We start from the raw sequence: 14,600 nt of genomic DNA, 5'->3' as shown, positions 1-14,600 counted from the left end.
GAAGAGAATTTGCCTGTCTTCACTGTGATTCCAATAAAAACAGAGGAAAATATGTTGACATGCTGTGGTGGTGACAGATATTTGTGAATCATATCATTTAAATCATCTTAGTGTAACCTGGCATAACTCAATCTTACTTGATAAAGGCACTCTGAAGGTTCCTCGTTCCATGTCTTTGGCAGAGCTGGAGGCTCTCTGGCATGCCTCATATTTTGGATATTATCATCAACAATCTGCAATTCAGAAGCAAACACTGAGGCATGCAGGACACTTTCTCCATCAAACATTACACTGATGGTGACGTAATCGTCATACTGTATTTTTCCAGCTTACACACTTGCACATGAAAGACTACGGAATATATGGAATATGTAATGGAAAACATCCATGCCTTGTCCATAGTATTTATAGGCCTAATGATGATAATGCGTTGTGTGGTATCCCTACAGCCCTACTATTTTATCATGATCCATGATGGAACTGAAATTACAGTTTTTTTCTGTATACTTGAAGGTGTTGCTCACAGTTTTGCTTGATTGCAGAAATGTAATAACAAACGTATTATTAGTCACTATTAGATTGAGACAATAAAAGACTTATTAGCATAATGTTGCCTAAATCTTTGATGGCCAAAATAACATGGACCATTTGGTTCTACTTTAAGCAAATTAAGAAAATGCCTGTGCAAGTGTAAATGCAGAAAATGCTAAATATCCCAAATACATACAAATATTATAGACTAACTTATTTTACATAAATAATGTAGGCTATTTACCACATCATCACATAATTAATGTAGGCTATATTATTGGCCTTAATGAAAAAGCCATCCACATGCTAGGTCTACTGTTTCTTCTTTCCATTTATCCTTCTAGCTTAATTGCTTATTTGTTTTATTAATTAATTAACATTTCTGTATCTATTGTTTTTTTTTCCCACACACAAAAATATATAATAAAATAAATGCCATCGCTGTGAGTGCCCTCTCTTGTTATTCCCTGATGAAGACCAGCTGTGTGACAGTATTTCGTTTAATTATGCAGCCACTGCACAAGCGCGAGACTGGGACCTATGCATGGGACCTACGTTCTCTTGTTTGGATATTATCATTTTGTCCAAAGACGTTTTACTCACTTGGGCGCTGGATGTCTTTCCTGTTGTCAATACTTTTGCCATGTGGTAGTTGTTTTTGCCACCGTTTAGTCGGGTTTTCCTGTGATAACAGTGACCCTCGGGTAGTTAACCAACTTCACTAGGTAAATGCCAACAGAGCTGCATGTTGCCACCGCAGGACGTTGCTGTATTAAAGTTGCTACAGTGACAGAGTATTGTCCATCCGGGAACTTCACTTCCATGGCAACAATCTCGTAAACAAGCAACTTGATATGTGGAGAAGCAGTACTTCCTCCTTGAAATTCAAGATGAACTTTTCACATAGACCAAGGGTCTTCACTATATTTTTACAGTCTATATATGGGTCTTCAACGTTTTCAGGCCAAGGACCCCTTGAGAGAGAGATGAAGCAGGGACCCCCACAAACTTAACATTTCATTGTTTGACAGCACAATCAACATTATTTTGGAGTCATGTCAATTTGTGTTTTCGGATATTTAACCACTTGAACTGTCAAACTTGACCTTTCACTCTGTACTAAGTCTGTCAGTCTGCTCTTTTCCCCTCTACACCAAAGCTCTTTCTATCACTCAAAGATTTGGAAGACCCCATGTAGTAACTCTGGGGGTCCCGGACCCCCTATTGAAGATCCCTGACATAGACGAAACCTGGCTCAGCAAACGTTTTGAATGTAGACCCTTTACTTTTATTATAATTTTCCACATTATATTATGTATGTCATGTCTTTATTATTATTATTATTGTTGTTGTTGTGATTTTATTTGTTTATTTATAAAATAACTATTTTAACAACTCGACCTGGCTGTATCCTCCCACGTGCCCACTTTTCAAAGGCCCCACTTCTCTCGCAGTGTGATGTAATTTTGAAGACGTTTTGTTTCACTCCAACCCAGCAGGTGGTGCTGTGATTTTTGGTCACTAAAATGCAGATTTGACGACAACATGGATGACAGATTTGAGCCGCTAAACTTGTTTTTGTTTTAGTGAGAGGATGTTTTAGAAACAAGGCAGTTCACGTAATATTTAGCGAGTGTTGGTTGTTTACTGCTTTATTAACAAAATGTCTACGGAAAGGGAAGAAACACACCAGGTGAGAATACTAAAGTCTTTATTATCTCACAAAGATACACTCATAGTGGAAGAATAGCCCTGAAACATCACGGTCGATGACGTAGCCTACGACCGTCATGGATGAGGATTTACCTGCGTTGGTGGAGGCGAATTCGGCAGCCTATACTAACTACACAAATAGTCAGATTTCAGAAACAAAGTGCTTTTTAAAATCTCAAACCTGTCTAAATACTGGCCGGCATTGTATAACTACCCGGATCCTCCGTGTTCTTTAATAAGAAGCCTTTTTATCCGATCGTTTTATGTTTTCCCACGCATTTCCTGGTGTTCCCCATGCGCGCCAACATGTGGGCGTGTCCTTGCAAAATGGGTCCGGAAATACATGGGGAAACAGACAAATATCGGATAAAAAGGCTTCTTATTAAAGAACACGGAGGTTCTGGGTAATTATACAATGCCGGACAGTATTTAGACAGGTTTGAGACTTTATAAACACTTTGTTTGTGAAATCTTAATGTTTGTGTAGTTTGTATAGGCTGACGAATTCGCCTCCGCAAACCCAGGTCAATCTTCATCCATGACGGTCGTAAACGTCATGTTATCAGCGACTGGTGTATGTTTCAGGGCTACTAGGATACCTACTTAGATCTTTGATTTAAAAAGTAGAGATACCATCACAGTGTAAAAATACCTTTGTTACAATTAGCCTGCACTCAAGGGTCCTGCACTCAAAATCTTACACGTCAAAATATACTTTAGCTAAAGTAAAATCAGACTGTAACTAGAAGCAGTGCTCTTCCGAGCACAGGTCTCCACCAGGCCACACAAATCGGCCTGTTATAGCGCCACCATGAGGCTGATTTAAAAAATGTGGGGCAGAGGTTCTGAATTAGCATCCAGGGAGTGTGTGTGCTCAGTTTGGCAGCGATCGGGCCAACGGCGCCGGAGATTAGCTGGTAACAACCAGGCCACACAAATCGGCCTGTTATAGCGCCACCATGAGGCTGATTTGAAAAATGTGGGGCAGAGGTTCTAGATTGGCATCCAGGGAGTGTGTGTGCTCAGTTTGGCAGCGATCGGGCCAACGGTGACTGAGATTAGCTGCTCACAAACTGCGAGGACGCACGGACGGACAGACGCACGCACGGACGGACGGACGGACGGACGGACGGAGGGGAAAACATACTCTCCCTCAGCCTTCGGCTGGTGGAGACAATAACTCATTATATTGATCATAAATGTGTTCATCATATTAATGCTGCAGTGCACTAATGTTGCAACTGGTATAGGTATAGCATATTATTATAATGGCTTCATTATTCTCTGGTAGTGTGAGAAGTTTAACCAATAAAAGAGACCATTAAATAGTTGATTTATAATATAATCTAAATCTGTATATAAACAGGTAGCCTAACTTTGATTGATTGATTGAAGACTTTATTAGAAGTTTGCATAGGAAAAGGTACAGTTTCATGACGGTACAGTTCACTGGTACAAGGTCTACTAATAGGAGATCCTAGAAAATACTAAGCTTATTTCCATAGGAAAACCTGTCAAAACCACAAAAGGTGAAATATTTCCCACTGAAAAGTGGATGACTCAAATAGGAAGCCTACACAAGTACAGTACAAGGGCACTACTATTGTAGTAAATGCACTTGGTTACATGAAACCACTAGTCTAGATATACTTTTGTATATAATATCGACTATTTGTGTGTGTTTCTTTTTAGAGACTGAAGGCTGCGGTTCATTACAATGTTGGACGCATATGTCAGGGGATCGGAGAGAAGAGTCAGAAGGAGTTCAGTCGACATGTCATTGCAGCAATAGCTGAAACTACATTCAGGCAATGTGGTGAGTGTTAACTAAGATACACAATCAAATTCCTCAAAGCAAATGCAACACTCTGTACACTCACTGGGGGGGGGAGTGGGACTGAGTTACTAGGGCCCAAGGTGGAGGGGCTTGGAATTATTTTATACTTTAGCTATTGAAAAAGTCGTGAAAATGTGTGCAAATCTTTGAATATATGAGATATGAGAATATTTTGAGATGGGGGTCCGTGGCCATTTTTCGTTTTTTCAAAAATCTGCAAGCTCGCAGTGAGCTTTTATATCTGCTATTTTTCAATGGTTAAAGCACCCAGGGCCCAGAATTTGGTGCAACACCCCTGGTTCCATCTGTACTCTCTCAGAAAATAAGATTTATGTTGTTATCAGAGGCTTTCTAGGACCATATTAGCCTTTTAAAAATGTGCGTCCATTTTATTTTAGGATTTAATTCTTCAAAATCTTATATATTTTTTTATATATACAGCATTTACCTATATTCATTTTTATTGCAGTGGTTCCTCTCTAAACAATCACACAAAATGTAACCACACCACAGTGATGTTCATAATCTCACTTAATTTAGGCTGGGTCATTGGCCCATCATGACACATTTGAGTGAGAACAGCATAAGAATATGCACACCAAAAAGTTCTTTTGTGATTTTGATGTGTTAAGATTTGTTTTGAGAGGCTTCAGACTTCAATACAAATAATAAATAGCAAGACATATCTCAATAATGGAACCGTTTTGATGAATTCAATCCTATCCAAGTGACAAAAGACCCACAAGAAAAAGGCTACTATGGTCCAGCCTTCTGCTTTGCAGTTTAACAGTTTTTCAAAGCATATTAAAATTGATGTGCCGTTATGACTTTGTGAATAAATATACTGTATCTCTGGCTGCTGCACATTGACTGAATGTCAACATCTATGTTGTTCCTTATGTTTTTCTAGATGTATTTGCAAAGGATTTGGAGGCTTTTGCTCGGTAAGGACTAGTTTGCAGCATTGCAATTTCATTGTTACTCTGGCCTAGTAGGTATGGGTAATCAGGTGTTACAGATTTGTGACCTGGTGAATTATGACTATTCAGAAAAACGTAATTAACATTGCTACTTTGAGTTCATATTGTTCGTTTCAATATTGACAACTCATTAACTCTTATGGTCAGTTGTTGCATCAAATTGTTACCCTCCCGACACATTTTGTGCAGTGAAGAGAACAAATTTGCTGTGAAATTAAAATTCAGTACAACACAGGGCCTGAATGGTCTACAATTTTACCAAAAACACCTTTATATTTTCTCCAAAGAAGCCCTGGATAGCCATTTTGCAATTTCATTATAAAAAATGTTTTGATCTGTAATGTTTAAGAAATGTCATTTATACTTTTAAACCATAGCCACGCAAAGAGAACCACAATAAATGTGGAGGATGTGAAGCTCCTAGCACGTCGCAGCAGAGCACTGGTGAGTTAGGCATCTCCCATCATTTGGAATTGTCTTCAGGGATTAGCCTATGCCCATGTGTTAAGTGCTAGTTTATAATTTCATAACAATACATTAAGTTTCAACTTATTCACAGAAACAATAAGTTTGGATGAAAATTGTTCCACCTTCACATCAAAACATAATGTTGATACAGACAACCCATTTTGTATTTGATTTCTCTTTATTTTTTAAAACAGGAGAAGTACATACAGGAGAAGAGTGAAGAGCTTTCCAGTAGGAATCAGGAGAAGAGGGAGTTAAAGAAGACTACTGTGAAAAGGAAGAATGTAGACACTGAGGAAAGCATGGAATAGCGAGATGGCCTCCGGTTTGGGGGCGGAAAAAACACTTACCTAAATATTGTAAATACTATTTTTCACAAGTTTGCAATAACCTCTGCCTAGGAGCCTTTGGCCTCCAGTATTGTTTACCCTGTGATGCACAATCTCCATTTACAGCAAATATAAATAAAACTGCGTGGCAAACAGCCCCCTGAGAATGTCCATGTCAACTTTCAGTTCAAGGATATTTAGAATTCTGACATTGCCTTACAAGCACAATATTTCCTTTTCCTTTCTATTAGCGGTTCAGATGTACTTATCCATAGATCAGTACATCTTCACATTGAATAAATCTATCCGGCAAAACTTGACCAAGTAAGGTTTTACGCATTACTTTGATTGGGTCCAACATGGGACTATACTTTTTTTTTCCCCCCACAACGAAAATAGCTAATGCATGTCAGTCAAAATGTTCACATATAGGCTTTGTGCTCAACTGTCGTCCCCATTTTCAACAAGGTGGCACAACTGTTTCCCATAGCTTGGCAGATTTGGGCTCAGCATCAGATTTGAACTGAAAATACTTGACACCTTCATATGAGTTTCCTGTTCAAATATGCTGCCGACCAAACAAAAAGCTAGGAAACCTAACAGAAACTAGACATGCCACTCTCTTGAACCGTGGGTTTTTACAATCAAAGCATATATAACACGGCCAGAATAGGGTTCTGATTCTGAATAGATTTCTTTCAAGTTAATTTGCCTGCAATTCTTTTTAAATTAAAAAAGGCAGAGTGCCGTTAAAGGAGTAGTTCACCCCCAAAATGACTTTTCTATTGATTAGTCACGCCATGGAGACTTGAGTTCAATAATATTTAGTTTTTTGTCACAAGACAAAAAATTGATTAGAGTACATTTACCCCCATTGATTCCGGATGGGGACCCGAATCGATTTGGGTCCCCATCCGGAACGAATGGGGGTAAATTTATTGTTATCAAATTTTTGTCTTAGGAATGCAACAAAAAAATTAAAATGATTGAACTTAAGTCTCCATGGCGTGACTAATCAATAGAAAAAAAGTCATTTTGGAGGTGAACTACTCCTTTAAAACCTACATTCATGGCATACAACCTGTGCACGCACATTAACATTATCAAACATTGTAATCAATAACACATTGCCAAATCCAGCCTCTTGGGTGTACCTAGGACTACAAATAGAAAGACCCACCTTCAAATAAGCTATCAAAAGTGGCAAAAAGACAGGTACAACCCCAAGTCATGTCTGAGGGCCACACAATCAAGTGTTGGAACTTCAGTCTTCGTCCTTCAGAACAGTGACTTCAGTCAGGGTTCAGACGGAGACCTCGACCAGCAGAGCCCAAGGTCCCTAAATATGTGAATCAAATTAGATTTCTTTGATAAACAAAAATCGACACAAATCAACATCAACTAATTATATCTAATTCAAATGAGCTTTATTAGAGAACTCCCTTCATTTGACATGTTTTAAACACCTCTTAAAACATCAAGAGCTACTGAGCATCATTTACAACCACACCACTCTACGTTCTCACACCAACACTCACGTCCCCCAAGTGTCTTCAGCAGGTGTCATCCACATCAAGTTCACACTTACAGATCAGTTCAATAAACAAGAAAGCACACACCATACAGCATCCAGATCAGATTATATAAGCAAGACAAATATTCATCACAACATTCCACTACAAGATTTTTATACTACTTTTGCACTTGGTATACTAAAGGATAGGAAAAATTGCAAAGATGAAAATAAAAAAAGGAGAATCTTGAAGTACTAATTAAAGAATGTCCATGTTAGGGGAGGCGCTTGTAGCATCCGCAGCTTCCATTCACACACTCAAAAGCAGTCAAATTGGGCCCTTTCATCGCACAACCAGTCCTTTTGCACTCTTCTCTCTCCGTTCGCTCACTCATCGCTCCACTCTTCGTCACAAGCCATCCTCAATCGCACTCATCAGTTCTTAAAATGTCAGTTGCGCAGTTCTTTCCATTTAAAAGTGGATAAAAATGAAAACACCCACCGTCTCTTTAGAACATGCGGAGTGAAGCCGTTGTTTGATGGCATAGCATTTACAGATGGGAAGAGGGAGTTGTGATACTGATATCACCACAACAATGCTGCCAAAGAGTAGCTTCCTCCCAGGAAAATGGAAGAGAGGTGAACTGCAGAAGAAATTTTAGTGAAGGCTTTTCCATGGAACTTGACGGCAAATAAAGTTGCACTTTAAACATTTACGTTTCAACCAGATTCTTTCCAATGCAAGATTGCATTCCAAGTAGATGACAGTTGGATGACAGTGGCCCACAAACATTATTCATGCATTTTCAGAATGACCAAATGTCACGTTTCACAATGCATGCATTAGAGAATCCAGTTGAAATCAATCAAGATAAAAACTTGACAAAGGAGACATTAAAATAGCACTTAAAGTCAGACATCCTGTAAACAACTCACTTCACTTTCTAAATTAAATCTTTAGCATTTTTTCCCCAAATGTACAAAACATCTTTCACAAAAGTGTTCAGTTGTTCAGATACGCATAACACCAGAAATAAATTCGTAAAAGACTCATCTTTCTCACAATACTTACCATACAAAGTATATAACTCACATACCCCACCCAGATGATTTTGACTCCATACTGGACCCAAATCCTGAGCTAAACCCACTACCACTGGTTGTAGAGTTTGATCCAGTGCCCCAACCTAGACTGGCTGAGCTGGTGCCATAGTTGCTGTTGGCTGAACTGGAAAACCCACTCTGATCCCTACTGGAACTGGTTCCAGTGGCAGTGCTTCCTGAGGTGGAAGTCTGCCCTTGCTGGCTGGCCAGCATCCCCATCATACCCCAACTGCTCTGCAGAGCAGCCTGAGCGGCAGCCATCATGGCAGGGTTCAGGCTAAAAGAACCAAAATTTGCCAGATTGCTGTTCGTGCTGCTCCCTAACCCACTACGGCTACCACCAAACCCTTGAGCAAAACCATTCCCAAACCGCCCTGCACGATCCATCCCCCTATTGCCATGCTTAGGCTCAGCGTTTGAAATGTGCACGCTGACCCCCTTGACAATTAGGTCCTCTCCACAGAGAGACTGGGCAACCTGCAAAGAAAGACATACGCGGGTCAGCTATGAGGAATAAAAAGGGATTGTAAAATTCAGATTTGCATTTGTCCGATAAAATTGATTAAGTACCTGGTCATCTCCGAAGGTGACAAACGCAAAAGCACGGAATGGCTTGGGGATAAAGACATCAGTAACCTCGCCATACTGCATAAAGAACTGTCGCAGGTCATCTGTGGTCATATCTTCTGTGCAGCGGCCAACAAACACCTTCCTGCACCTCATTGGCTCATCAACGCCCTGCTGTGTGGGCAAAAAAGCAGCCAAGGTTATAAAACAGCATAAAGCTTATTACTGATGCAGGCCTTTCAGTTCAGACCTCCATTATATATTGTATATAATATTGTATATTCTGTTCTGTCATGCATAAAGGTGGGATATTAACCTCGAACCCAACCTTTGAGTTTGGGAGTTTGCAGTCGCACCATCTTCCGTCAATCATGTGACGCTGGGCGACTACCTTGTCTTGAGCTTCATATTCAGTGAACCTCACAAAGCCAAATCCTTTGGAGTTTCCGGTCTTCGCGTCACGTTTTACCTGCATGGGCGATAATGACATGATCAACAATTGTCTTGTTTCTAAGTACATATAAAAAGCTAGGTCAGTTTTCCACTGATAATGTGGACCATGGTGAAAAAAATAAACCCAAGATGCTACATTTCTCTGTACAGCTTTAAAAATCATGCAAGATTAATAAATTATACTGGTTTTCTCTCCAAGAGTAAACCATGTTCTTTAAAAGAAAAAACAGCAGTCTGCACATCGGCTTCAAGGTTAAACCAAGTGCAGGCACTACTTTTTTTAAAGTATTTATTTGGCCAAGCACCCATTGTTACTTTGCGTTAAAGGAGTAATTCAATTCATCCCCCCAAAAATTACTTATATTCTATCAATTACACACCCGATGAAGCCTTTTTTGTTTGCGCCACATTCCTAAGCCAATAATTTGATGCAGGGTCATCGGTCAGTAAAATACTCCACCAGTCATCAAACGAGGTTTAGGAATGTGACCCTGTTCTTTTTCCATGTTTTGTATCTTACCTGGACCATGATGACCTCTCCAAACGTAGCAAAGTAGTCTTTCAAGTCCTGCTCAGTTGTTTTCCAAGGCAGCCCCAATACTATCAAGTCAGACGTCTTCATGTCTCCCCTCTTCATCTTCACAGCTGATGAAGCGTCGATCTCTTCCATTTTACGTTTGTTATCTGGAGATGGATGAACACAACATAAGTCAGTTAATCTGTCTTTAACTGACAAGTAGCATAAGAAACAGTACAATGTACTGTTTTCTCACGTGGAATTCAATGGAGTTCAGTACAATGTACTGTTTTCTCACGTGGAATTCAATGGAGTGAGTGGACCCCAAGGGTCCTTGAGGGGCTCCCCACTCCCAAGCTAAATTTGATACATGCCTAGTCTCAATTATTCCTACTACTGTACAATACTACTTATTTACTCCAAATATCTGTTGTTTTATTTGGTTCTGTGTTTCTTGCTGCAGTGCTGCTATGGCAACCGATTTCCCTACCCCTTGCAGAATCAATTGAAGGTTTAGCTATTAATTAACCATTGTACCCATGTAGATTGAGACCCACATCATCTCAAGACAAAAATCGAATCAAGTGGGGAAATGGCATGTATTACTGACGAATTGAGTACAATGGGCCACATTAGAAACAAGCCCCCTGGGGAATTTTGTGTTATCCTTAATCACAATTATCTTTAACTATAATAGCCGTTAAGTCAATGCGTATTCAATTAATCAATCCTTGACATTAATAAGGTTGAGAATCAACGGGCCTTACGCGGTGAGAGCAAGACATAAATTATGCATTACAGTCAGTGACCATCAGTGTGTAACGATACACTCCACAAAACAAAGTGTCCCCGAGTCCTCCGGTAACCGTAACACACACCTTTCGGGTAGTTGACCACGTACACCAGGTTCCCCCAGCCGTTCTCTGGTGCGTGCAGGACCCCCTCCACCAGGCGCACGCCCCGCATGCACTGGGACACGGGGCTGCGGAAGCGGAGGCCGCAGGCCCCGGGGAACTGAGCGGACACCGTGGACAGCAGGATGGTGCCGTCGTCCTCCGACGGGATCTCCATGGGCTCCTCGTTCTCCTCCTCCGCCACGCGAATGTACACTTCGGCCATTGTTGTCGTCGTTGTTAATTACCGACGGAAAAAATGAACGAATCAAAACAAAAACAAAACAACGGTCACTCCGGTTCAGTTAGCTTCCTAGCTTGCTAACCACGCTTTCTTTGTAGGCTAACGTTGGTAGCAAAGACTACGGACTGCTCCTTTCAGCAAAGGGCTATATGTGTTGTCCCCTCTAACTGCGGATAAATAAAACGTCCAAAATGTAACTTAAGCGTAATTAAAGGCTGTGGTTTTCTTTTCCCGTTTGTTTTATAAGGTTCGGTTCCAGCGCTCAGCGGAGTGTGGCCGGCCTTCCTTCTCTGTCCTCGCGCTGTTTCCTTTGTTCCGTCGATGTTTTGAATGAAAACTGCGTAGTTGTTCCTCCAACAAATGAAAAAACTGGGAAAAATGGGAAATTAGTACACACAAAGTGTGCGGAATAGCGGTCGCATCGGCGTCGACGCAAAAACTATATGTATATTTTTGTTAGCTGTAAAAGCGAGCGTTCTAAGAATGTTTCTTGAGAGTGGAAAAACAATTCTAGCGTCTGTCGCGATCAAAATGGCATTATCTAACATCCAGGCAGGAAGTACGTCATCGCAAGTTTGGACCAGCGTTGCCAGGTTGTTCGCGATTCTGCGTGAGAAACAAGCAACCAGGTCTACAAAAACAAGCCCAAAAAAATCAACCACACACAGTCACACCAAATAAAATAGCTGCTTTTTTCTAGAAAAATGTTTTAACATTTTAACGACACAAATCTTGTGTGGACATTGTGGTGTCCTTGGCACAAAATATTTTCAATATAGGGATCCTGACAGATACATATTATTTTGGGGGTCCCTGGCGTGAAAATGTTTGAGAACCACTGGTTTAATCAATATTAAAGAAAGTCCAAATAAGATACAACACCAGAAGGCACCCCACACAAAATTCAAAGGAGCTTTATTATTGGCATGAGAAAACATACATTGCCAAAGCAAGTGTCATAATATAATAAAAGTTGAAAAGGGGGGACATATACAGCCCCCTTACGGTGTACAAATGTTTTCCACTTTTTTTCCTGACTATATCTACTGCATAGTACTGTGTTCTATCCGTCTGCCATTCAATGTTATGAGGCACTTCAATGGTTTCCTATGGAAATAAGCTTAGTCTTTTCTAGGATCTCCTTTTAGTAGACCTTGTACCAGTGAACTGTACCGTCATGAAACTGTACCTTTTCCTATGCAAACTTCTAATAAAGTCTTCAATCAATCAATATAAAAACAACTTCACACAAAAACAAGCCCTTAAAGTCACTTCTAATGCGCGGACATGGCAACCCTGGTTTGGACCATCTCGTTTTACAAGCGGACGTGGTGTTCTGGTGTATCGTTTACAAGCCATCGAAAAGAACAGATCTACAAGCTAACAGCGCGTAGTTTCGCGTTAGCGAAGCTACCGTCGTTAGCTTGTAGATCTGTTATTTTTGGAACGAGGCCTTGGCTTGAGAGGACACAACAGCTGCTGCTACGGACAGCTGGCTGGGGGAGAAAAGATGGCGGGTTTACATTGTTTAAATATTTATTTTTGTTTTTAAGATCCTTTCTTGTTAATGTAACAGCGACCTTCTCATTATGTATCAGTTAAGGAGAGAGAGCACAATTATTTTTGGCTCCTCAACACTGCAATCATTTAAAAAAAAAAAAAGAATAGGCCTACAAGGCTACAAAGCAACATGGAATTACAAAAATAGCATTACATTTTATTTTTACATTTCATCTATTTAATATAGAATAAAATGATATTACGCGGTTGTTACACAGTATTGTGGACCACGCTTCTTGTAGATAATCCCCTCCAGCTTTCCCCTTGCTCCCAAAGAAGGTTTATTTTGGATTTACTACAAAATCAAACACAGAAGAATTTAGGAAAAACCTGTGGGTGTCACTCATGTCAGACAGGCTTGGCTTTTCATGAATCCTTGGCATTACCATGAAAATAGGTTTCTGCTGCCACCTTTTCAGTCAGTGGCAACCCCACCTCTACTGATGCATAAACACCTTTCTCTCCCCATAATAAAATTACCCCAACACCTCCCCCAGTGAACCGCACCCCCCAGCCTACGACAATGAATGCCATGTTCCACCACCACATGCTGAGCAACAGAGAGGCTACCTACCTAGTACCTTTATCTATTATTCATCTACCCACCATGCATCCTTCCAACCTACATAGATCTCAGGTGGGGCATGGGGGAGGGGGGCAGAAGCTCAGGTGTGGATTGGGATAGTAGCAGCAGGGGTCTGGATTGAGAAAAGGGACCCAGACTCAGCCTCTCACTGTCCTGCTGTGTTCTCTGGGATGGGGGTTAAAAACTACTATATTTTTAAATACGTAATCAAAAATGTAATCAAGCTTCCTCGTAATGTAACTTTTACACATTTTCTGAATGTAATCTCAACTGATTTTAGAATACTTTTGGTAATTTAATTTTGTAATCCTGGTTACACAAAGTCAGTGTCAGTTTACTACCCAAGTTCACCTGCACAATCCTAGTTTCTCGATGCACTACACTACACGGTCTCTCTGCATTTGATTTGTTTATTAATAAGTCACTCTGGACAATTAAGGCCATTTGCTAAATGCCTAAATTGTAATATAATGTGTATGTCAGGTCCTACGTATTGTGTATAGTTGTTTGCATTTATTTGTTTAATCAGTCTCCTTTTGTTTGTGATAATTGTGATAGATACTTTATTCTAATTTATAGGTCATTTAATGTATTGTTATATTGGTTTTTGGTGAGTGCTATACAGTATTAATGTGAGGAAGGGTTTGCAGGAGAGACTTGTACGCCAAACTGCCAGGGCATGTCATGTTAGAATAGACTGATATGAAAAAAGTTAAATAATTTGTACAATTACACTCCAACATTTGCTTTATCAGTAGTAGCCTACAGCTCAAGCCACATATGGGCCACTATCAGTCAGTTCAACAATTTTCCACACCAATCTAGCTGACCACAGCTTATGTGCTTGGTGAGCGGTTCCTATTATTTTATCCACATGGGTCAATAATCTAGACCAGTGGTTTTCAACAAGTGGTCTGGTGACCTTGGTCCTTGGTTCCAGGTGGTCCCCAGCTAAATGATCGAGTTGGTAACCAAATGGACCCTTATAGAATTTTAACTCTAAGATGTTATGAGTTAAATCATTGTTAAACTTCTGCATTACTTAATTTACAAGAAGTCTTCTACACAAAGAATGCAGAATTGGTTTTATTTTGGTCAACATTTGCCTGTTCTATCTCCTATTGGTACCACACCAATGTAATTGTGGTCTGTGGACAATATCTATTCTTATCCAACAATAAAAAAAATATATATATTATTTTAAGTTTTGGGTCAGAGTGGTGGTCCAGACCGTGGCTCAAATCCCAAATAAATAATGGACCTTGACATGAAAATGGTTGAAAACCACTGATCTAGACACTAGAT

At 40.1% G+C, this 14,600-nt stretch overlaps 3 protein-coding genes across 7 annotated transcripts in view; 1 reads left to right on the top strand and 2 right to left on the bottom strand.

Moving 5' to 3' along the window:
• dnah3 (dynein axonemal heavy chain 3) overlaps nucleotides 1–202 on the bottom strand; it is a gene marked incomplete at both ends in the record, with an annotated part of 59,483 nt that extends 59,281 nt beyond the window's left edge. Inside the window, one exon of the mRNA XM_080728202.1 lies at nucleotides 138–202. Within this exon, the coding sequence (XP_080584328.1) occupies nucleotides 138–202 (65 nt within the window). The remainder of the gene's footprint in view (nucleotides 1–137) is intronic.
• A 1,895-nt stretch (nucleotides 203–2,097) lies between these two features.
• cenps (centromere protein S) lies at nucleotides 2,098–5,840 on the top strand (the record flags this gene model as incomplete). Its single annotated transcript, XM_080728874.1, has 5 exons — nucleotides 2,098–2,224; nucleotides 3,937–4,060; nucleotides 4,992–5,025; nucleotides 5,439–5,505; nucleotides 5,724–5,840. Exons 1-5 carry the CDS (start codon nucleotides 2,195–2,197, stop codon nucleotides 5,838–5,840), a joined length of 372 nt encoding a protein of 123 aa, XP_080585000.1. The 5' UTR covers nucleotides 2,098–2,194.
• A 1,019-nt stretch (nucleotides 5,841–6,859) lies between these two features.
• On the bottom strand, nucleotides 6,860–11,670 carry tardbpb (TAR DNA binding protein b). Of its 5 annotated transcripts, none has more exons than XR_013962146.1 (6): nucleotides 10,891–11,670; nucleotides 10,016–10,179; nucleotides 9,359–9,511; nucleotides 9,046–9,216; nucleotides 7,874–8,952; nucleotides 6,860–7,197 (listed from the first exon to the last, which is right to left on the bottom strand). XR_013962146.1 is itself a non-coding variant. In XM_080728869.1 (5 exons), the coding sequence occupies exons 1-5, from the start codon at nucleotides 11,129–11,131 to the stop codon at nucleotides 8,461–8,463; spliced, it is 1,221 nt and encodes a 406-aa protein (XP_080584995.1). In that variant the 5' UTR covers nucleotides 11,132–11,670; the 3' UTR covers nucleotides 7,246–8,460. The 5 variants fall into 5 exon arrangements, 1 of the variants encoding a protein (XP_080584995.1); XR_013962147.1 differs by having other exon boundaries at nucleotides 9,046–9,213; nucleotides 9,371–9,511; XR_013962148.1 differs by having other exon boundaries at nucleotides 6,861–7,197; nucleotides 9,371–9,511.
• Nucleotides 11,671–14,600: the final 2,930 nt, after the last annotated feature.

Source organism: Nannobrachium achirus (assembly GCF_963921795.1).
Source record: "Nannobrachium achirus genome assembly, chromosome: 6".
In the NCBI taxonomy this organism is placed as follows: Eukaryota; Metazoa; Chordata; class Actinopteri; order Myctophiformes; family Myctophidae; genus Nannobrachium; species Nannobrachium achirus.
Note: the sequence above shows the minus strand (reverse complement) of the source record. Positions and strands in the feature narration are given on the sequence as shown.

Coding starts and splice junctions, on each gene's coding strand:
- tardbpb (XM_080728869.1), bottom strand. CDS start 11,131: ATGGCCGAAGTGTACATTCGCGTGGCGGAGGAGGAGAACGAGGAGCCC. Junction 10,180..10,890: donor CGTGGTCAACTACCCGAAAG/GTGTGTGTTACG, acceptor ATCCATCTCCAG/ATAACAAACGTAAAATGGAA. Junction 8,953..9,045: donor TCACCTTCGGAGATGACCAG/GTACTTAATCAA, acceptor CTTTCTTTGCAG/GTTGCCCAGTCTCTCTGTGG.